Consider the following 24685-nt stretch of genomic DNA (forward strand, 5'->3'; position numbering starts at 1 on the left):
CTACATTCCTCTTCATATAGTCCAGCTTCTCGGATTCTTTGCTCAACATACGGATTGAATATGTGTCGTGAAAGGATACAACCCTGTGCACACCTTTCCTGATTTTAAGCCATGCAGTATCTCCTCGTTCTGTTTGAAAGACTGCCTCTTGGGCTGTGTACAGGTTCCTCATATTACATCACACACACACACAAAAAAAACCTAAACCTGTTGCCATCAAGTCAATTCGGACTCATGGTGACCCTATAGACAAAGTAGAACTGCCCCATAGGGTTTCCAAGGAGCAGCTGGTAGATTTGAACTACTGACCTTTTGGTTAGCAACTGAGCTCTTAATATCACCAGAACTCTATTAAAAAAAACTTGTTAGCAACTGAGCTCTTAATATCACCAGAACTCTATTACATCATAAAAAAAAATAATAATAAATTTTCCTTTACTATCAAATCATAAATCAAGTACTTGGAAAAAAAAACCTTGACAGCTGACAGAAATGGGAAAAATATTTGGTTTGTGATTATCATAGTAGCATGATCCTGGTCATTCCTGAGAACCTGAACATCATGAAATGTTCATAATAATCAGATGCTACTATGTTTTAAATATCAGTGTCAGTAAAATAAATTACAAGCATATTTCACAACTTTTGTGACAGAGGAAAACCTGAAACACAGACACACAACACATATATGTGTGTATGTATGCCTATGTATATGCACATACAGACAATTTTTTTCTCTGCTGAGTAGCTCTTGATGCCTATGCTGAAGTCCAAACAAGAAAAGCAAATTCTACCACCAGATGGAGCTTAGCTTCCGTTAAAGCAGCAGATATATATTAAAAAAAAAAAAAAAAATTAAGAGCTTGTTTGAATTTCTCATATACCTCAGGAAAGGACTGAAGAAAGTAGGTAAATTTCAAAGTTGATGAAGTATGTTTTAAAAGCCTGTTACAAATTCCAGTTTCCACAGGACTTAAGTACTCTTCATAAGAGTACTCATTTGATGGGGTGCTAAGTGGCCATTCATAAATGATTTGACAACTGACTTCCTCCCTTTCTGTTCTTTTCCCTTATAAGAATGTTGTTAAATTCCCATATATTTAAGCACCTATTTTTAAATAAAGTCACAGAACACAGCTACAAAAGGACCTAGGAAGTAAAATTACCAAAAGAAAAAGCTCATGTTATATAAACATTGAACTTTTTATGTTATAGACCAGAGCATATATTCTCAATTAGAATAAATTAAATATAGCATATAAAGCATATAGCACAGTGCCTGAAATAGAATAGCTGATAGTAAAAATTACATCCACTATATTCTCCAAAAAGACAACAGTTACTAATAGTTACCAAACCAATGTTCTACATGTCTACAAAACTCTCATTGTGTGTTCAAAGAAGTGTTAGGTCTTAGAAGGCATCCAGGTGTAAGCCAAGAGGTAATGTTCGCCCTTAGGTTGAGCAGAAAAGATGCTACACAAGTTAGCATATAAACTAAGTTGTTGAGTTGTGGATTGACAGCCTATAAGTACTGTAAGAATCAGGAGAGGTCAGGGAAGCTATGCTAGCAGCGCAGGAACAGGAATGTATATTGTAGAAAGGGTGGAGATTGAATAAATACAAGGCAAGTGAAGTGTTCCTGGTAAGAGCAAAAACATAAGTCAAAATGTAGCAGCAGAAAGGGAGTGAACAGCTCTGTGGTCAGGGAGGAACTATGTCTAATTCATTGAAGGAATACATTAGCTTAAATGGTAGAACTCGACAGTAAATAGCAAGGGAAAGTAAAATGATTGAGTGAAAGGAAACTGATGGGTACTTCCTAGAGAAGAAAGTAGAGAGTTATTAAACGTTGTGTGTGAGAAATATAGAATGAGGAGATTATGTGGATTATAAAGGAAAAGAAAACGCACTCAGGATGGCCATTTGGGAGGCTCATTTGATACTAAGCCACCTGATCTCTTTCCTCCTGTCATCAGTATTTATTATGCTAGATTGTAAGAACATAAAGATGTATAAAACATGCTCTCTACTCTTGAGTTGTCTAGTGGTAAAATACTGTAAATTCGATAAATAGAGGTAAAGTACTGCATAATTACAGATGAAGAAATATCAGATGTGTATAAAAAGATGTAATAGATCACATTAGGCAGCAATAGTGAGTGCAAAGGCCCAAGGCAAAGAACACAGTGTGATCAAGAAATGGTAAGTGATTTGCTTGAGTGTGTGGCAGATGGAGTATGAGTGGCCTGGAAATTAATACAGGTGAGAAAATGTGAGCTCAGTTTTCTATTAAGTTTAACTGGATAGTAAAATCCCCAAGTGTAAAAACTGTGTTCAGTAGGCATTGGAGATATAAGATTGAAGTTAATGTGATATTCACGGGGAGATGGGGAGAGATCGGAGGGAGCCTAGAAAAGTACTTTTGAAAGGAGGGGCAATCATTATCCACATCATTCATTTATACTTAATGTGTGGAGAGCAGGACCCCTTGAGGACTACTTGTATTTTGCTCTTTGCTTTTTCTTTCCCCTTATATTTAAAGCTGGCTTTATGATCCCTTGACTCAGGGATTTTGGCCAAGATGGGGGTAAGGCAGGGAGGGTGGGCAAGAAGAGGCTGAAGATATAGTTGCTGCTGGTTCTCGTGTAAAAGCCATTTATTTGATCCATTAGATTGTACTAAGGGTCCCAAGTAAAGTAAGCCTTGAGTAAGGGGAGAAAGGAAGGGTAAGGGAAAGAGACATGGCACTCAGGAGGGAATGATGGGACCCAAGAATTCAGAGACTGTTCAGCTGCTGTCGCTCATCGCTGGACCTGCAGGGACAGTGAGATTCTCAGTGGCCAGCAGTGTGGACTGATGGCTGAAGACTAATGGGGCAGTTCTGAAGCTTAACTGCCAGAGTTTTACATATTCTTGATGTGAGAGAAGCCTGAAAATGCCACATGTTAACTTTTTTTTCCCACCCCACTGTATCAGGGCTCGAAATAAGGGCTATTTTGACTTAAAGAAAAAAATAAGAGTAAATAGATATTTTTGGACACATGACTTTATGAACTGAGATTCCAACACACCACATATGCTTCAGTGGATTCTTAGATATCATGTGATTTACATATTTTGTCTCACTTGCTAAGTAAAGCTGTAAATCCTTTACAGGCTTATATCCCAACAGATAAAGATTTAATGAAAGATTGTTGCTAATGCTGCTAGATTGAAATTAAATTTTATCCCTGAAAGGCACCATGGTGGGTTATTGTTACATTTAATGAAATCTGGAGTTAACCAGATAGGTAAAACAAAATGCTTAGCCTCAAGGACGTGACTTGTTAGAGAGGAACAGAGAGCGACGAGAGAATCTGTCAGTATAACATGTAATCAGTAAGCAGAGGTATCTTCTGGTGCTATGTGAACCCCAGAAAGGAAGAATATATTGTCCTATAGGAAACTTTAGGGAAACCTTTCTGTAGGAGCCTAAGCCATATATGAAGACTAAAGTCATAACTAGACACAGTATTCCTTGCACTTCAGTTGGCTCCTATCACTTGCTTCACCTTTACTGTATACCACTTTTTGTTGCCATAATTTTTTTTTAATCTTCCCTGAAAAAAAGTGTCTAGAAGAATAGGAATCATGCCTTTTATCTCTTTGTAGAAGTTCTTTAGGACCTACAAGTCTTAATCATAAGAGATTTTCAACAAATATCATAACACCTGTTGCTAACGACTAGCTCTGTCAGTTGGCCTGAAGTCCATGGGAGAATGAGAATTAAACAAACAAAAAAACTAGGACACAATTGAATAAGTAGACTTTTAAATATTTTTTATCATCAGATCTATTATCTTTCTTTTTCTTATTTACTTAGGATCACGTTTAGATCTTACCTGATGAGAAGCTGTGTAAGGGGAATACAAAGAATATAGAGTTTGGTCTGCATTTGCTTCTCCCTGCTATCTTATCATAGCATACTGCATTTTTCTTAAATTCTTGATTTATGGCAGAATTTATGGATATTCCCACTGGAATTCTCAGAGATCTTTATTTGTTTACATAGTTTGGCTTCTTTCCAGATTCATCTGAACAGTAACAAATAGACGGAAATGTCTGAATAGCATTCTTTTACTATCAGGTCACACATGTCTGCATTCAGTAAAAGAGGCAACTGAATTCCTGAGCTGGGCAGTTCAATATATATATATTTTTTAACTCAGATGGGATTGAAGAGAATGATTTTCTGTTCAAACAAGAAAAAAGGAAAACTATGAACTTAACAGTGTCTTAAAAGCACACGTAGCATGGGAAAAAAAAATTCCTCTGAACTGTTGAAAAAAAGTTAGTAACAAGCAGATTTTATCATCCATTTCCTCCTTCTCAAAGGATGTTTTGTTATCCTCTTAGACTGAAGAGTTTGCTTTTAACCAAATTAATGGCTCAGATGTAAAGACAGGAGGAAAAACAAAAACAAAACAAAAAACAAAACAAAAAACCCCACATACCAATAAACCAACCAACTTCAATAGTCCATTTTATAATGAGGTAGAACAAAGAACATAATGGATAGCTCCAAAATGGCAAAGTTCCAGAAACCTCATTCACTTAATCTACTAGATGCTTTGCCAAGCCTTATTCAAATAACTCAATTATTACAGTCTACAGACTAGTGGAAATTCTTACAAAATTGGCCTCCACGTGGAATCTCAAAGGGTCACAAAGATCACTAGGCCTGCCTAGCTGAAGCTTTTGCCTCTAAGCTCAACTGTAATTATGCAAAATGGAAAATGAGGGGATGCATGCAGGCAAAATTTGAATGTAGATTTAAACCACACATTTTCAACCTTAAGTAAAGCACTGTGATACAGTTCCCTGAGAATTGGTCCAGTTTTAAAGTAGAGATCAGGAATTCTAGATTTCCAAACTTAGTTTGGCTTCCAGTGTGCTGGGTGATCGTGAGCCCTTAATCTGTGCATCTGCCTTTTCACAATTGTCATATCAGAGGTTGATACAGACCTACCTTGTAGAGACCCACAAGGATTAATTAAGGTGAAATTGGAAGAAAAAACTGCATTTAACAAGCCAGCCTTCATCTTTGCTGCTAAATAGACCCAGATGTTTTAACAACTAACTGTTCAGATTATTTGGTAGCATATCCTCACTAAGTAAAGAATTAACTTACATAATGTATTTCATCTGCAAAGACATTTTTAAAAATAAAGGATTCTAATATTTCAGACGGGAAGGAGAAGACAATCTGGCTCCTCTCTGGCCTAGCTCATCCAACTAGGGGCCACCATTCACTCAAGAATTTTTCTACCAAGGAAATGCTGGTGAACATATGTGCTTGGGAAAGTCTTGTGACGAGAGAAGACTTGAAAATTCCCACGCCTGGGCATTTCTCTAGGCCTTCCTTTCTCTTGTAAAGGTAGTGAACAGATTTCAGCTTCTCTTTTAATGTCTTGCTGTGGTGCTGAGGCACATATGGTTATATGTAACTCTGGTTCATCAAGAACTTTCCTACTTTTCCATCTTTCACTTCCTCTACCCAACTGTCCCTGATCATCATTGCTTGAGCAAATCTCAGCAACTTTAGAGCTCACAGAGGGGGTGCTGACAATTTGTAGGGATCAGTATTTGTTGGTTTCACTGGCACATGAAGATCCAAGGACGCTCCAGAATATGTGTATGTTTTTGGGGTGAGGATGAGCAAAAAAAAGGAAGACAACAGAAACACCAAAAAGTAAAGGGCTTTATTCATTATGAGAGTCACTTTTTAGGAGATTGTAAAATATTATGTTTTACTTTACGATATTGTATACTCTGGATTTAGATGTAGGAGTTTGAATTCCAATTCTCCCATTTGCTGCTGGGATGATTCTGAACCAAGTATTCAAAATGTCTGTGCCTTGGTTTTCTCATCTGTTAAATGGTAAAAGAATATTACATACGACATAAGGTTATGAAGAGTAAAAATGTTAAGTACATGTAAAGCACTAACAACAGTGTCTGGAACACACTAAACACTAAATAAGTGCTAGCTATTTTTATTACCTATTATTTTAAATGCCTATATTTTAATTCAGTATCAGTTAATATCCAAGAGAGTTTCATCTCCTTTGAAAATTTTCTAAAATTATCAAGTCTATTTTTCTCCTCCGATAACAATTGGATCCTAGCATCCCCGGAACCTCCTAGTGCTTTAGGATTATTGCTCTGACCAACAATTTTCCTTGTATGCATTCTGCTCTAGTAGAATGTATGTCTCTAGATATAGTCAAGACTTGGGAAGGTAGATAAAACACTGCCACAGATCTTCTCTCCTTGGTTAGCAATTGGTATGCAAGAAAAACACTTGAAACTCACTAGAAAACAAAACAATAAAAACAAACAAACAAACAACAACAAAAAAAAAAACCAATGACCATTCATTCAGCTCACTTGTCTGGGGGAGGTCAGCTGAACTGGGCTGGATGGCTCTGGTGATCTCAGCTAGGCTTATTTATGCATTTGAAAGTTAGCTGGAGGTTACTGTTCGAGACTTTTGCCTTCCTTCTGAGCATAACCTAGGCATGTTCTTCCCATGGTGGTGACAGAAAGCAAACAGAAACCAGCAAGATCTCTTAAGGCCTAGTCTCAGATGTGACACACTGACACTTGTCGCTTTATTGATCAAAGCAGGTTACACGACAAATCCCAAAGTCAAGGGGTAGACATATATTCATCCCACGGAAGCAGGTGGAAGGAAAGAATCTTTATGAATAATAAGTCAACCCATCACACTCATGAAGAGATTGCTAAGTGATCGCAATGCTCTTTTTCATTGTGCCTAACTGTAGCTTTTGTGTCCTAAGCAGCCACCGTAATTGCTGGGAAGAAACCTGCTAAATACGAGGGGAAGGAAGAAAGAAATCTAATTCAGACTTCTGGTTTTGCAAATCTTTAATATTTTTTACAGAATAAAAGATCTGGACCCCAAATCCTTTTTTGTTATATAACATAAAACATCACCTTGTTCTTTTTTAAATAATAAATGTTATATTTATCCATCAGTTGTGACTGAGTTAATTTGAAATAAAATAATGTGCAAATGAAGGTAAGTGGGTCTTAAATTTAAACATTTACATCCTTATCTCAAACATCTATTTAGATACATACATGTATACTAAGTATCAGTGAAATTTGCCATTAAATTTTAAAATAGCAATAATTTATTTAGCTACTTATCAACTATTTATTTTAGTATTTTGTAAAGAGAACATATTTAGAATCTTTAACAGTAGCTTGTCACTTTTAACTTTAAAAATCCATTCATTTAACTACGCATGGATAAAGAACAGTGACGAATCTGTGAAACATTTCATAACATGGAGGAACCTGGAAGGCATTATGCTGAGTGAAATTAGCCAGATGCAAAAGGACAAATATTGTATAAGACCACTATTATAAGATCTTGAGAAATAGTATAAACTGAGAAGAGCACATTCTTTTGTGGTTACGAGGTGGGGAGGGAGGGAGGGTGGCAGAGGGTTATTTACTGATTAGATAGTAGATAACTACTTTAGGTGAAGGGAAGGACAATACTCAATACAGGCAAGGTCAGCTCAACTAGACTGGACCAAAAACAAAGGAGTTTCCTGGATAAACTGAAAGCTTCGAAGGTCAGCAGAGCAAGGCGAGGGGGAGGTTTGGGGACTTTGGCTTAAGGGGACTTCTAAGTCAATTGGCAAAATAAATTCTATTAAGAAAACATTCTGCATCCCACTTTGAAGTGTGGCATTTGGGGTCTTAAATGCTAACGAGAGGCCATCTAAGATGCATCAATTGGTCTCAACCCACCTGGATCAAAGGAGAATGAAGAACACCAAGGTAACACGATAACTTTGAGCCCAAGAGACAGAAAGGGCCACATGAACTAGAGACTTACATCATCCTGAGACCAGAAGAACTAGATGGTGCCCAGCCACAACCAATGACTGCCCTGACAGGGAGCACAACAGAGAACCCCTGAGGGAGCAGGAGAACAGTGGGATAAAAAAAAAAAAGTGGGATGCAGACCCCAAATTCTCATAAAAAGACCAGACTTAATGGTCTGACTGAGACTAGAAGAATCCCGGCAGTCATGGTCCCCAAACCTTCTGTTGGCCCAGGATAGGAACCATTCCTGAAGACAACGCATCAGACATGAAAGGGACTGGACAATGGGTTGGAGAGAGGTGCTGATGAAGAGTGAGCTACTTGTATCAGGTGGACACTTGAGACTGTGATAGAAACTGGCAAAACGGTCACGAAAAGAGAGACTGGAAGGAGGGAGCTGGCTGACTCATTAGGGGGAGAGTAAATGGGAGTGTGTAGTAAGGTGTATATAAGTTTATATGTGACAGATTGACTTGATTTGTAAACTTTCACTTAAAGCATAATAAAAATTATCATTCTTTAAAAATCCATTGATTTAATTTTTTAGTTTTTAAACTGAAAATGTACAAGGACACATATGAATGCTATAGAGCAAAACACCACCTGTACAGCCACTTCTAGTCCACATATCTTAAACCATGCTAACAAAATCTAAAATAATTGGTATATTTTCATTCATTCCAATTATTTCAAATTAAACTCTTGAAATAGCTTTAATCTTTCTTCTTCCAAATGGTTTTCTTCACAATGATTTTACTTAAAATAATGATTTATGTTTATATGAATCCATAATTAGTTTTAACTTTAAAATGAAGTGAAATTTAGAGATTTTAACATAAGAATATTACTATTTGATTTCTATAAAATGATTGCTGTATTTATACGTAAAAAAGTAAAAGTAGATAGTTATAATAACCTAGTATGGAAAGAGAACTTTCATGTTAACCAATGCAAAATGATTCAAGTGACCACAATAAAAACGGGTCTGGGTAAAATACAGAGGTCCGACACTTATCTGTAAATGTGTACCTTACAATAAGTTGTCTTTCAAACTGAGCATTTTTATGAAAAAATACTACATTTTACCAATATAAGTCCTTAACCCAGCCTTCGATCACACTGTGTTAAATTCTTAAAATGACTAAGTTTAAATTTGATTTCAATTAAGTAGCATTAATTTAGAAAGAGAGCTTGTCTTTCCACAATTTTACCCACAGATAGAAACCAATTTTATCAAGCCTGAGGCATAATTACTATTATTTTTTAAGGGGATTTTAGAAAATACAGTGAGAAGGACACTAAAGTAAATTTATAAAAAGCAGCGATGAAAGTATAACTATAAATTTGCCTCCGATATCTTGACAATGAAAAAAACTAATTCATCTTCACCTCTGGGCCAGTAATTCTCTTCATTCCCAAATTTCCTAGTTATAGGTTCTGTGGGTTGGAAATGTAGCTAGAAAGCTCAAGTTTCATCTGGCCATTGGGGACAGATCTGTCCCTCTGCCTATTTTGCCACTGCACATTCAGGGCCTCTGTCTTACTCTCCGCCTTCTCTCTTCTGTATACCCTTTGCCAGGAGTCATTTTTGCACAGGGAGACCAGCTTACAACTTATTATCAGGGTTTCTGAGTTTATGCCCTGCCGTTTGCTGCTATGTAGCCACATCACTTTGGAAAGGTAGTTAAGTTCCCTGAGCTCCAATTTCCTCATCAACATAATCAAGGATATGAAGAAAGTTAACACTGTGAATAGCTTTATAAAATATAATGGACCAATCAAATGCCATTGTTATTATATTTCAGAGACAATTTAATATTTTATTAACAAAACCCAATTGTGTTAGTGTTAAATGTTTCCAATTGTCAAGGATACTAACTGCTCCATGACAAATTCTTTACAGGTATAAAACCAACCCAAACCAAACTAATTGCTGTTGACTCAATTCTGACTCATAGCAACCCTACAGGACAGCCCCAAGGAGGGGCTAGTGGATCCGAACTGGTGACCTTTTGGTTAGCAGCCAAGCTCTTAAACCTCTGCACCACAGGACTTCTTGACTGGTATAACACTCCATTATTAAGTTCAAACCTAAATTAACTCAGCCAGCACCCCACAGAGTTCAGTGATTTTGCTGTGTCAGAGGTAGATCCAGGTTCCTGTCTTGTACTTAGAAGCACTCATTGTCTCTTTACAGCCTTGATCACATTTTACCTTCTGCATTTATAAGGCTTTCAAAGTCCTAAAATATTTTCACCAGAAAACTTTAACAGATGTGTGGTGTAGAGTTTGTAGGCCACAAATTTGCATCAAAAAAGCTGAGCACCTTAACAGGGAAATTAAACATCCTAATAAAAAATCCATGCATCGCCCATGTATTTGCACTTTCAAGGTTATGAATCAACTGATTAATTCATACTTTTTAACACTGAGAAGGCAGAGAGTGAGAGAGAAAAGAAAAGGTGAGCCCAGGCACTTAGATGCAAGTCTACATTCAAATATCACATTTCATTTAAGAGAATAAGTTGTGGTAATTATTCCAAACCCAGTTTATTCTACTCACTATTTAAAAAAAACCCACTGCCATTGAGTCGATTCCAACTCATAGTGATCCTATAGGACAGAGTAGAACTGCTCCCATACAGTTTCCAAGGGTGCCTGATGGATTCAAACTGCCGACCTTGTGGTTAGCAGCCGTAGCACTTAACCACTACGCCACCAGGGTTACTCACTATTAGTTAAGCGTACAATATAAATTTTCCTACTAAAATAGATGTCTGAGAAATATAGGGTACATCATTCAGCATATTAAGAAGAAAGTCCACAAAGTAGGTTTCTCATAGTCTATCTTTAACATAAAACATTTCATACAACTTTCATAGTTTCCAAGTAAAGTATTAAGTCCTGGGAGGATCTGACCCGATCTATTTTTATAAAATACAGTGTATATATAGGGAGTAGAAGACATCACTCATGCCTGGATGTATGCAACTGTAATATGTAATGTGAGAGAGAAGTCAGTAATATTTAAGACGTATGCACAGTGGGAATTTGAAAGAATAAGAACTTGATTTAAAAACGCAGCAGTTTCTATAACAAAGTAATTTAACCCTATGATATTCAGCAAACTCCCTGCCTTTTAAAAAAAGACTAACAGACTTAGATTAACCAAAATAACTTCAATTTTATCAATAGCTTCCACCCAGCTTCCCAGCTTCCTTTAAAACTTATTCAGAAAAATCAGAGGCCCTTCAAAATTATGTAAGTCAAAGTTATACTCCATAAACCAAAGAAAACATGCAATTTAAAAACAATAGAAAAGCAGAAAGGGATTACATCTCCTTTAAAGATCTAAGGTGACATGAGGCCGATGGAGAAGATATTGAAACCAAATAGTTGTATTTTTTGTTATCAACTTTTTTTTTTAAGGTATGAAAAATTCCAATATAATACAAAATACCACACGATGAAAGGATAACTTTGGAATTAAGAATCATTCTCAACTTTATCCATTAGCTTCATTCTAGCATGATTTATTAATTAACATAGAGATAAGATAGCAGTTGAAGTTTTTAAAATTCTCGTTTCTTTAGAAGGAATAGCTTATCCATCATTATTTCTATTTGACCTTTCGTGACTTTGTGAAAAGGCTCTATATGTGAAAACTATTATTTCCCACTTATCTATTCTTTTCGGGTGCAGGTGATTTGTATTTGAAGTATACAAAGGCAAAATCTTTGACAGGTGTAAACATTGATCGGCTTTTGTAATCTAGTCATCACATGCCACAAATTATAAAAAGACATAAAAGGTAACTTAAACATCCTACTACATACAAAATTAAAAAAAAAGAGAGAGAGAGAGATACTTAGGTAAATGTTTCAAAAATCACAGCAGGTTATTTTCTCCAGGTACTTCATGCTACCAGTAGCTGACCAACAAGTCCAGAATTTCTTTCTTTCATTAAGGCAGCAATAATGGCAGCACCTTGCCTTAAACTCTCCTGTAGCTTAAGCTCATCCTGAAAAAAAAGTGAAATAATTATTTTTAAAAAAATGCCGTAAATTATTTTTTTTTTAAGGAGCTACTTTTCAAGATCCACTTCTCTCTAGATGCCACAGGCTATAGAGCTCAGACTTTTACCACCGACATGGGCTCAAAACCGAAACCAAACCCATTGCCTTCAAGACAATTCCGACTCATAGCAACTGTATAGGACAGAGTAGAGCTGCCCTATAGGGTTTCCAAGGAGCAGCTGGTAGGCTCAAACTGCCAAACTTTTGGTTAGCAGCCAAGCTCTTAATTTTTTTTTCATCGTATCCAAAGATGTCCCCAAATGGCATTCATTAATTCTGTTTCACTAGACCATGTAGGGAAACGCTGGTGGCATAGTGGTTAAGTGCTATGGCTGTTAACCAAGAGGTCAGCAGTTCGAATCACCAGGTGATCCTTGGAATCTCTACGGGGCAGTTCTACTCTGGGTTTTCTAGACATAAAAGGTACAGCACAAGAGCATTTACCCTCCAGTGGTAAAGGCATGGAACAGTGTGATGCATTAAGGAAATCTAGACTGACATGGCCAAAGCGCTGGGTGTCCTTAGAGAACTTAGCGGCTATGTCACTGGTAAACGGGAAGTACAGGCAAACATGTGTCAATCCATCTCATTGACAGTCTTCTTCATTTTTGCTGACCTTATACTTTACTGGAGCCCTTGTGGCACAGTGGTTAAGAGCTCAGGCTGCTAACCAAAAGGTTAACAGTTTGCATCCACCAGCTGCTCCTTGGAAACCCTATGGGCAGTTCTACTCTGTCCTGTAGGACTACTATAGAGTCAGGATCAAATTGACTGCAACGGTTTTTGGCTATCCTGTGCACCAGCTAATCCTTTTGCAGGAAAGCTTTTCCACTCCCTTCCTAGCTTAAAACCTGTTACTGTCAAGTCAGTTCAGACTCATCTCAACTCCATGCTGAGCAGCTGAACTGCTCTATAGGGTCTTCTTGGACGTAATCTGTATGGAAGCAGATTGTCGGACCTTTCCTCCAAAGTGCTGCTGGGTGGATTTGAACCTCCAAACTTTAGGTTAGTAGGTGAGTGCAAACTATTTTTGCCACACAGGGACCTCTTCCTAGCTTGTTGTTATTAGGTACCATTGAGTGGATTCCGACTCAGTGACCCCATATGGCAGACTAGAAACTACCCCATAGAGTTTTCTTGGCTGTAGTCTTTCCAGAAGCAGATCGCCAGGTCTTTATCGTGTAGAGCTGCTGGGTGGGTTCAAACTGCCAACCTTTCAGTTAACAGCCAAGCACTTAATCATTGCACCACCAGGGTTCCTCCTTACTAGCTTAGCTGACCCTAATTACTCTTGGCGATTCAACCCAAATACCTTTAACTCTTACAGTCTACCCTCCTATCCTCCAACTCAGTTTGAGTGAGGTTAACCTGTTTCCATAACATGCTTTGAATTACTCTAACATAGTATTTATGACCCTGAATTCTAATAGTCTTTTTTAGCTGACCGTTTATTCCATCAGATGATGAGTTTCTTGATACCCAAACTATAGAGCCCAGAAGGGGCAAGATATATTTTGGGAATAGTTAGAAATGACTGTTGATATAACAATATGATAAGCTGAACCTTACAAAAGAAATCATGAAAAATGGGTGCCCAAATTCCCACAATAACAAATAAAAAAAAACAACTAAATTAAACGTATCAGCAGTTTATTTACCATCTGTAACTCTAACAACATGAATTCACAGATCTCAGGCTTATCTTTATTTCAACTGACCATTTATAAAGCAAAAACTGTAAAAACTGCACCTTAGCATTTTCAAACCCGCACGTAAAAATCAAAAGCATATATACCGGATGTCAGCACAACTTGACCAAGGCAAAGTCATAGAAGCTTTTTATACACATTCGAACACCTTGAAGGACTGAATTACTGGGGCTGAGGGCTGGGAACCATTGTCTCTGAGAATATCTAGGTCAATTGGCATAACGTAGTTTATAAAGAAAATGTTCTACACCCTACTTTGGTGAGTAGCATCTGAGGTCTTAAAAGCTTGCAAGTGGCCATCTAAGATAAATCTATTGGTCCCATTCCATCCAGAACAAAGGAGAACAAAGAAAATTAAGGACATAAAGAAAATATTAGTCCAAAGGATAAAGGACCACATGAACCAAAACCTTAACCAGCCTGAGGCCCAGGAGAACTAGATGGTGTCCAACACCACTAAGCACTCTGACAGGGAGAAAAATGTAGAACAAATTTCAAATTCACAAAAAAGACCAGACTTTCTGGTCTGACAGAGGCTGGAGGAACCCCCAAGATTATATAGCCCCTGGACACTCTGCTAACTCAGAACTAAAACCACTCCCAAAGTCTACATTTCAGTCAGAAATTAGACAGGCCTATAAAACAATGACACACATGAGGAACATGTTTCGTAGTTCAAGTATATGAGACCAAATGGGCAACATCTGCCCAAAAGCAAAGACAAGGAGGCAAGAAAGGTCAGAAAAATTGGACAAGTGGACGTAAGGAACCTGGGATAGAAAGGAAAAGGAGGAGAGTGCTGACGCAGTGCAGGGACTGCAACCAATGTCACAGAAGAACTTGTGTATAATTTTTTTTTTAATTGTGCCTTAAGTGAATGTTTACAGAAAAAATTAGTTTCCCATTAAACTGTTAATACAAAAGTTGTTTTGTGATACTGGTTGCCAACCCTGCAAAGTGTCAATACTCTCCCCTTCTCCACCCTGAGTTCCCTGTTTCCATTCATTCAGTTTTCCTGTCCCTTCCTGCCTTCTCATCTTTGCTGTTGGGCTGGTGTGGCCATTAGTTTCGCATGTAAGATTGAACTACAAAGCACGTTACTCGTGTGTGTTATTGTTGGCCCTATAAGCCTGTCTAATCTTCAGCTGAAGGATGAACCTCAGGAGTGACTTCAGGACTGAGTTAAAGGGGTGTCTGGGGCCATACTTGCACGGGTTTCTCCAGTCTTTGTCAGACCAGCAAGCCTCGTCTTTTTTGTGTGTGTGTATGTGTGTGTGAATTTAAATTTTGTTCTACATTTTTCTCCCACTCTGTACAGGACCCTCTATTGTGATCCTTGGCAGAGCAGCTGGTGGCAGTAACCGGGCACCATTTAGATGTTCTGGGCTCAGTCTGGTGGAGGTTGTGGTAGTTGTGTTCTACTAATTCTTTGGATTAATCTCTCCGTTGTGTCTTTTTCTTCATTCTCCTTTGCTACCAATGGAATGGGACCAGTAGATGCATCTTAGATGACTGCTCGCCGGGTTTTAAGACCGGAGATGCTACTTATCACAGTCGGGTGTAGAACATTTTCTTTATAGACTATGATATGCCAATTGACTAAATGTCCCCTGAAACCATGATACCCAGCCCTCAGCCCAGTAGCTCGGTCCCTAAGGGCATTTGGACATATCTGTGAAACTTCTATGACTTTGCTCTGGTCAAGTTGTGCTGACTTTCCCAGTATTGTGCACTGTATTATACTTTGCCAAGAGCTCATTGTGGTCTAGTCGATACCATTTATCTACTATCTAGTTAGTGTTTTTCTCTTCCCACCCTTCCGTCCTTCCTAACCATCAAAGATTGTTTCTTTCTTTGTGGAACATTTTCATGTGTTTTTATAACAGTGGTCTCAAACAATATTTGCCATTTTGTGACTGATTTATTTCATTCAGCATAATGTCCTGAAGAGTCATCCATGCCGTGAGATGTTTCTCAGATTCACCATTGTTCTTTATCACTGCATAGTATTCCATTTTGTGTATGTACCATAGTTTGTTTATCCATTCATCTGTCGAAGGACACTTAGGTTGTTTCCATCCACAATGTTTCCATTGTGAATAATGCTGCTGTGAATATGAGTGTGCATATGTATATGCATGTGACAGTTCTTATTTCTCCCAGATACTTTCCTAGGAGTGGGATTGCTGGATCGTGTGGTATTTCTATTCCTAACTTTTTTTTTTTTTTAATTAATTTTTATTAAGCTTCAAGTGAACATTTACCATTCCAATCAGTCTGTCACATGTAGGTTTACATACATCATACTCCCTTCTCCCACTTGCTCTCCCCCTATTGAGTCAGCCCTTTCAGTCTCTCGTTTCGTGCCAATTTTGCCATCTTCCCTCTCTCTCTATCTTCCCATCCCCCCTCCAGTCAAGGGTTGCCAACACACTCTCCAGTGTCCACCTAATTTAATTGGCTTACTCTTCATCAGCATCTCCCTCCCCCCCGCTGACCAGTCCTTTTCATGCCTGATGAGTTGTCTTCGGGGATGGTTCCTGTCCTGTGCCATAAGAAGTTCTGGGGAGTATTGTCTCTGGGATTCCTCTAGTCGCATTCATATCATTAGGTATGGTCTTTTTATGAGAATTTGGGGTCTGTATCCCATTGGCCTCCTGCTCCCTCAGGAGTTGTCTGTTGTGCTCCCTAGCAGGGCAGACATCGACTGTGGCCGGGCACCAACTAGTTCTTCTAGTCTCAGGATAATGTAGGTCTCTGGTTCATGTGGTCCTTTCTGTCTCTTGGGTTCTTAGTTGTCATGTGGCCTTGGTGTTCTTCCTTTGCCTTTGCTCCAGGTGGGTTGAGACCAATTGATGTATCTTAGATGGCCGCTTGTTGGCATTTAGGACTCCAGGCGCCACAATTCAAAGTGGGATGCAGAATGTTTTCATAATAGAATTATTTTGCCCGTTGACTTAGAAGTCTCCTCAAACCATGTTCCCCAGACCCCAGCCCCTGCTCCGCTGACCTTTGAAGCTTTCATTTTATCCCGGAAACCTCTTTGCTTTTAGTCCAGTCCAATTAGGCTGACCTTCCTTGTATTGTGTGTTGTCTTTCCCTTCACCCAAAGCAGTTCTTATCTACTGATTGATCAATAAAAAACCCTCTCCCTCCCTCCCTCCCTCCCCACTTTGTAACCACAAAAGTATGTGTTCTTCTCCATTTTTTCTATTTCTCAAGATCTTATAATAGTGGTCTTATACAATATTTGTCCTTTTGCCTCTGACTCATTTCGCTCAGCATAATGTCTTCCAGATTCCTCCATGTTATGAAATGTTTCACAGATTCGTCACTGTTCTTTATCGATGCGTAGTATTCCATTATGTGAATATACCACAATTTATTTACCCATTCATCCATTGACGGACATCTTGGTTGCTTCCAGCTTTTTGCTATTGTAAACAGAGCTGCAATAAACATGGGTGTGCATATGTCTGTTTGTGTGAAGGCTCTTGTATCTCTAGGGTATATTCCGAGGAGTGGGATTTCTGGGTTGTATGGTAGTTCTCTTTCTAACTGTTTAAGATAACGCCAGATGGATTTCCAAAGTGGTTGTACCATTTTACAATCCCACCAGCAGTGTATGAGAGTTCCAATCTCTCCGCAACCTCTCCAACATTTATTATTTTGTGTTTTTTGGATTAATGCCAGTCTAGTTGGTGTGAGATGGAATCTCATCGTAGTTTTAATTTGCATTTCTCTAATGGCTAATGATCGGGAGCATTTTCTCATGTATCTGTTGGCTGCCTGAATATCTTCTTTAGTGAAATGTGTGTTCATGTCCTTTGCCCACTTCTTGATTGGGTTGCTTGTCTTTTTGTGGTTGAGTTTTGACAGAATCATGTAGATTTTAGAGATCAGGCACTGGTCTGAGATGTCATAGCTGAATATTCTTTCCCAGTCTGTAGGTGGTCTTTTTACTCTTTTGGTGAAGTCTTTAGATGAGCATAGGTGTTTGATTTTTAGGAGCTCCCAGTTATCTGGTTTCTCTTCATCATTTTTGGTAATGTTTTGTATTCTGTTTATGCCTTGTATTAGGGCTCCTAGGGTTGTCCCTATTTTTTCTTCCATGATCTTTATCATTTTAGTCTTTATGTTTAGGTCTTTGATCCACTTGGAGTTAGTTTTTGTGCATGGTGTGAGGTATGGGTCCTGTTTCATTCTTTTGCAAATGGATATCCAGTTATGCCAGCACCATTTGTTAAAAAGACTATCATTTCCCCAGTTGACTGACACTGGTCCTTTGTCAAATATCAGCTGCTCAGACATGGATGGATTTATATCTGGGTTCTCAATTCTGTTCCATTGGTCTATGTGCCTGTTTTTGTACCAGTACCAGGCTGTTTTGACTACTGTAGCTGTATAATAGGTTCTGAAATCAGGTAGAGTGAGGTCTCCCACTTTCTTCTTCTTTTTCAGTAATGCTTTGCTTATCCGGGGGTTCTTTCCCTTCCATATGAAATTAGTGATTTGTTTCTCTATCCCCTTAAAATATGACATTGGTATTTGGATTGGAAGTGCGTTATATGTATAGATGGCTTTTGGTAGAATAGACATTTTTACTATGTTAAGTCTTCCTATCCATGAGCAGAGTATGTTCTTCCACGTAAGTATGTCCTTTTGAATTTCTTGTAGCAGACTTTTATAGTTTTCTTTGCATAGGTCTTTTACATCCTTGGTAAGATTTATTCCTAAGTATTTTATCTTCTTGGGGGCTACTGTGAATGGTATTGATTTGGTTATTTCCTCTTCGGTGTTCTTTTTGTTGATGTAGAGGAATCCAAGTGATTTTTGTATGTTTATTTTATAACCTGAGACTCTGCCAAACTCTTCTATTAGTTTCAGTAGTTTTCTGGAGGATTCCTTAGGGTTTTCCATGTATACGATCATGTCATCTGCAAATAGTGATAGCTTTACTTCCTCCTTGCCAATCTGGGTACCCTTTATTTCTTTGTCTAGCGTAATTGCCCTGGCTAGGACTTCAAGTACAATGTTGAATAAGAGTGGTGATAAAGGGCATCCTTGTCTGGTTCCCGTTCTCAAGGGAAATGCTTTCAGGTTCTCTCCATTTAGAGTGATATTGGCTGTTGGCTTTGCATAGATGCCCTTTATTATGTTGAGGAATTTTCCTTCAATTCCTATTTTGGTAAGAGTTTTTATCATAAATGGGTGTTGAACTTTGTCAAATGCCTTTTCTGCATCTATTGATAAGATCATGTGGTTTTTATCTTTTGTTTTGTTTATGTGATGGATTACATTAATGGTTTTTCTGATATTAAACCAGCCTTCCATACCTGGTATAAATCCCACTTGATCAGGGTGAATTATTTTTTTGATGTGTTGTTGGATTCTATTGGCTAGAATTTTGTTGAGGATTTTTGCATCTATGTTCATGAGGGATATAGGTCTAAAATTTTCTTTTTTTGTAATGTCTTTACCTGGTTTTGGTATCAGGGAGATGGTAGCTTCATAGAATGAGTTGGGTAGTATTCCATCTTGTTCTATGCTTTGAAATACCTTCAGTAGTAGTGGTGTTAAGTCTTCTCTGAAGGTTTGGTAGAACTCTGCAGTGAAGCCGTCCGGGCCAGGACTTTTTTTTGTTGGAAGTTTTTTGATTACCGTTTCAATCTCTTTTTTTGTTATGGGTCTATTTAGTTGTTCTACTTCTGAATGTGTTAGTTTAGGTAGGTAGTATTTTTCTAAGAATTTATCCATTTCTTCTAGGTTTGCAAATTTGTTAGAGTACAATTTTACGTAGTAATCTGAAATGATTCTTTTAATTTCATTTGGCTTTGTTGTGATGTGGTCCTTCTCGTTTCTTATTCGGGTTATTTGTTTCCTTTCCTGTTTTTCTTTAGTCAGTCTACCCAATGGTTTATCAATTTTGTTAATTTTTTCAAAGAACCAGCTTTTGGCTTTGTTAATTTTTTCAATTGTTTTTCTGTTCTCTAATTCATTTAGTTCAGCTCTAATTTTTATTATTTGTTTTCTTCTGGTGCCTGATGGGTTCTTTTGTTGCTCACTTTCTATTTGTTCAAGTTGTCCGGACAGTTCTCTGATTTTGGCTCTTTCTTCTTTTTGTATGTGTGCATTTATCGATATAAATTGGCCTCTGAGCACTGCTTTTGCTGTGTCCCAGAGGTTTTGATAGGAAGTATTTTCATTCTCGTTGCTTTCTTGTTCCTTATTCCCTCCTTGATGTCTTCTATAACCCAGTCTTTTTTCAGGAGGGTATTGTTCGTTTTCCAAGTATTTGATTTCTTTTCCCTAGTTTTTCTGTTATTGATTTCTAGCTTCATTGCCTTGTGGTCTGAGAAGATGCTTTGTAATATTTCGATGTTTTGGATTCTACCAAGATTTGTTTTGTGACCTAATACGTGGTCTATTCTAGAAAATGTTCCATGTGCACTAGAAAAAAAAGTATATTTTGCAGCAGTTGGTGGAGAGTTCTGTATAAGTCTATGAGGTCAAGTTGGTTGATTGTTGTAAGTAGGTCTTCCGTGTCTCTATTGAGCTTCTTACTGGATGTCCTGTCCTTCTCCGAAAGTGGTGTGTTGAAGTCCCCTACTATAAATGTGGAGGTGTCTATCTTGCTTTTCAATTCTGTTAAAATTTGATTTATGTACCTTGCAGCCCTGTCATTGGGTGCGTAAATATTTAATATGGTTATATCTTCCTGATCAATTGTCCCTTTTATCATTATATAGTGTCCTTCTTTATCCTTTGTGGCGGATTTAAGCCTAAAGTCTATTTTGTCAGAAATTAATATTGCTACTCCTCTTCTTTTTTGCTTATTATTTGCTTGATATATTTTTTTCCATCCTTGGAGTTTTAGTTTGTTTGTGTCTCTAAGTCTAAGGTGTGTCTCTTGTAGGCTGCATATAGATGGATCGTGTTTCTTTATCCAGTCCGTTACTCTCTGTCTCTTTATTGGTGCATTTAGTCCATTTACATTCAGTGTAATTATAGATAAATAAGTTTCTAGTGCTGTCATTTTGATGCCTTTTCATGTGTGTTGTTGACCTTTTCATTTTTCCACTTACTTTTTTGTGCTGAGACGTTTTTCTTAGTAGATTGTGAGATCCTCATTTTCATAATGTTTAACTTTATGTTTGTCGAGTCATTACGTTTTTCTTGAGTTATGGAATTGATATTCCTTTTTGTGGTTACCTTATTATTTACCCCTATTTTTCTAAGTAAAAACCTAACTTGTATCGTTCTATATCGCCTTGTATCACTCTCCATCTGGCAGTTCAATGCCTCCTATATTTAGTCCCTCTTTTTGATTATTGTGATTGTTTATCTATTGATTTCCATGATTTCCTGTTATGTGTATTATTTTGTTTATTTATATATTTTTTAGAATTAATCTTACTTTGTTTGTTTTTATGCTTTCCCTATTTGAGTTGCGTTGATATCAGGACGTTCTGTTTTGTGACCTTGTATTGTGCTAGTACCTGATATTATTGGTCATCAGGCCAAGCAATCTCCTTAAGCATTTCTTGCAGTCTTGGTTTAGTTTTTGCAAATTCTCTAAACTTGTGTTTATCTGTAAATATCTTAATTTCTCCTTCATATTTCAGAGAGAGTTTTGCTGGATATATGATTTTTCTCGTTCAGTGCTCTGTATACGTCGTCCCATTCCCTTCTTGCTTGCATGGTTTCTGCTGAGTAGTCTGAACTTATTCTTATTGATTCTCCCTTGAAGGAAACCTTTCTTTTCTCTCTGGCTGCTTTTAAAATTTTCTGTTTGTCTTTGGTTTTGGCAAGTTTGATGATAATATGTCTTGGTGTTTTTCTTTTTGGATCAATCTTAAATGGGGTTCAATGAGCATCTTGGATAGATATCCTTTCGTCTTTCATGATGTCAGGGAAGTTTTGTGTCAGGAGTTCTTCAACTATTTTCTCTGTGTTTTCTGTCCTCCCTCCCTGTTCTGGTACTCCAATCACTCGCAAGTTATCCTTCTTGATAGAGTCCCACATGATTCTTAGGGTTTCTTCATTTTTTTTTAATTCTTTTATCTGATTTTTTTTCAGCTATGTTGGAGTTGATTCCCTGGTCCTCCAGAAGTCCCAGTCTACATTCTAATTGCTCGAGTCTGCTCCTCTGACTTCCTATTGCGTTGTCTAATTCTGTAATTTTATTGTTAATCTTTTGGATTTCTACATGCTGTCTCTCTATGGATTCTTGCAACTTATTAATTTTTCCACTATGTTCTTGAATAATCTTTTTGAGTTCTTCAACAGTTTTATCAGTGTGTTCCTTGGCTTTTTCTGCAGTTATCCTAATTTCATTTGTGATATCTTTAAGCATTCTGTAAATTAGTTTTTTATATTCTGTATCTGATAATTCCAGGATTGTATCTTCATTTGGGAAAGATTTTGATTCTTTTGTTTGGGGGGTTGGAGAAGCTGTCATGGTCTGTTTCTTTATGTGGTTTGATATGGACTGCTGTCTCCAAGCCATCACTGGGAAACTAGATTTTCCCGGTAATCAGCTAAAAAAAAAATGCAGTCAGATCCCTATCTGAATTCTCCTTCTGGCTCAGGGTATTCGGATGTTAATGGAGCCACCTGGGGAGGGTGGGGAAGGGATCAGAGAGCTAGGCATGTAGCACCACAGAATATAGAGCTGATCCCCGCGTTCACGCTCCGCCCCTGTCCGCCAGAATCCTGGCAGGACGGCTCCCTGGCTGGGATGCTACTCTCCCCGCTCCAAGATCAGTCACTTCCTCCCGGGGATTTCTCCCTCCGGTGCACCGCACCGCTCGCGCGAACTGAGTGGGCGTGGCCCTCACGAACAGCTGGGCCCGCCCCCGGGGTCTATTCAGGGGAATGCGCTCACACCCTGCCCGCTCTCGCCAAGATCCCAGCGGGACGGCTCCCCAGCTGGGACGCTGCTCTCCCCGCTCCGAGACCAGTCACTTCCTCCCGGGGATTTCTCCCTCCGGTGCGCCGCATGGGTTGCGTGAACTGGGTGGGCGTGGCCCTCACGAACGTCTGGGCGCCCCCCCCCCGGGGTCGCTTTAGGGAAATATAGGTGATCCCCACGCTCGCGCCTCGCCCGCCTCCCGTCAAACTCCTGGCGGGACGGCTCCCCGGCTGGGACACTGCTCTCCCCACTCCAAGATCAGTCACTGCCTCCCGGGTGTTTCTCCCACCGGCTGCGCCGCTACGCCGCCCGCGCCAACCAGCTAGACTTCCTCCTGGGATGGGTTCGGGGGGGGTAGGGCTGGGCCCCTTGTCTGTGCCGTCTGCCCCCCTGGGCTCTGCCCCAGCCCGGGCTCCGAAGGTCACCTGCCTGGTACGCTGGCTCTTAGTTCTGAAAACGATCGCTGTCTGCCCGTATTTGTTCGTTCTCCGTCTCTAAGTCTGTGTTTGTTGTTCAGAGTTCATAGATTGTTATATATGTGATCGATTCACTTGTTTTTCCGAGTCTTTGTTGCAAGAGGGATCTGCGGTAGCGTCCACCTAGTCCGCCATCTTGGCCCCGCCTCTATTCCTAACTTTTTAAGGAAGCGCCACATGGTTTTACAAAGTGGTTGTACCATTTGGTATTCCCATCAGCAGTGCATAAGAGCTCCAATCTCCCCTCAAACTCTCCAATATTTGTTATTTTCTGTTTTTTCTTTAATTCATGCCAGAAGGATCGGGGTCAGATGGTATCTCATTATAGTCTTCATTTGCATTTCACTAATGGCTTTTAATGGCTAGTGGTCATGAGTATTAAGAGTCTGTTAGCCTCCAGAATGTCTTCTTTGGTGAAGTGTCTATTCACATCCTTTGCTCACTTTTTAATTGGATTATTCGTCTCTTTCTTGTAGAGGTGTGGGATTTTCCTATCGATTTTAGAGATTAGACCTTATTGGAGATGTCATAGCCAGAATTTTTTTCCCAGTCTGTAGATTCTCTTTTTACTCCTTGAGCAAAGTCTTTCGATGAGCATAACTGTCTAAGTTTATGAAGATCCCATTTATCTAGCTTATCTTTGGCTGTTTATATATTGTTAACTATGGTTTGCGTGCTGTATATGCTGTATATTAGGACCCCAGTGTTGACCCTATTTTTTCTTCCATGATCTTTAGTTTTGGTTTTATATTTAGGTTTTTGACTTATTTTGAATTAGTTTTTGTGTGTAGTGAGAAATATGGGCCTTGTTTCATTTTGTTTTTACAGATGGACATTCAGGTTTGCCAGTATCATTTGCTAAAAAGACTGTCTTTTCCCCATTTAATGGAATTAGGGTCTTTGTCAAAGGTCAGGTGGCTGGAGGTAGATGGATTTACATTTGGGTTCTTGATTCTGTTCCATTGGTCAGTGTGTGTCGTTGTACCAGTACCAGGCTGTTTTGACTACCGTAGCTGTGTAGTAGGTTCTGAGGTCAGGTAGTATGAGGTGTCCTACTTTGTTTTTCTTCTTCAGTAATGCTTTACTTAGTTAACAAATAATTTTTCCATCCCATTAAAGAATGCTGTTGGTATTTGGATCGGGATTGCATTGTATTGATAGACTGCTTTGGGTAGACTTGATATTTTCATAATATTTAGTCTACCTATCCATGAGTCTGGTCTTTTTTTCCATTTATGTAAATTTCTCTTGGTTTCTTGCAGTAGCATTTTGTAGTTTTGTTTGTATAGGTCTTTTATGTCCCTGGTTAGATTTATTCCTAAGTATTTTTTTTTTTAAGAGGCTATTATAAATGTGGAAACCCTGGTGGTGTAGTGGTTAAGCGCTACAGCTGCTAACCAAGAGGTCAGCAGTTCGAATCCACCAGGCACTCCTCAGAAACTCTATGGGACAGTTCTACTCTGTCCTATAGGATCACTATGAGTCAGAATTGACTCGACGGCACTGGGTTTGGTTTTTGTTTTGGTTTATTATAAATGGTATTGCTTTCATGCTTTCCTTTTCAAAGATCTCTTTATTGGTTTCTAGGAATCCAACTGATTT

General features: G+C 38.6%; 1 protein-coding gene across 1 annotated transcript in view; it reads right to left on the bottom strand.

The window, feature by feature from the left end:
- Nucleotides 1-8752: 8752 nt before the first annotated feature.
- The window catches only part of CRPPA (CDP-L-ribitol pyrophosphorylase A), a 315043-nt gene continuing 299110 nt past the window's right edge, over nucleotides 8753-24685 (bottom strand). The window contains exon 10 of the mRNA XM_049894652.1: nucleotides 8753-11929. Within this exon, the coding sequence (XP_049750609.1) occupies nucleotides 11825-11929 (105 nt within the window). The 3' untranslated portion in view covers nucleotides 8753-11824. The remainder of the gene's footprint in view (nucleotides 11930-24685) is intronic.

The sequence above is a fragment of the Elephas maximus genome, chromosome 8, assembly GCF_024166365.1.
Source record: "Elephas maximus indicus isolate mEleMax1 chromosome 8, mEleMax1 primary haplotype, whole genome shotgun sequence".
NCBI classification, from domain to species: Eukaryota; Metazoa; Chordata; class Mammalia; order Proboscidea; family Elephantidae; genus Elephas; species Elephas maximus.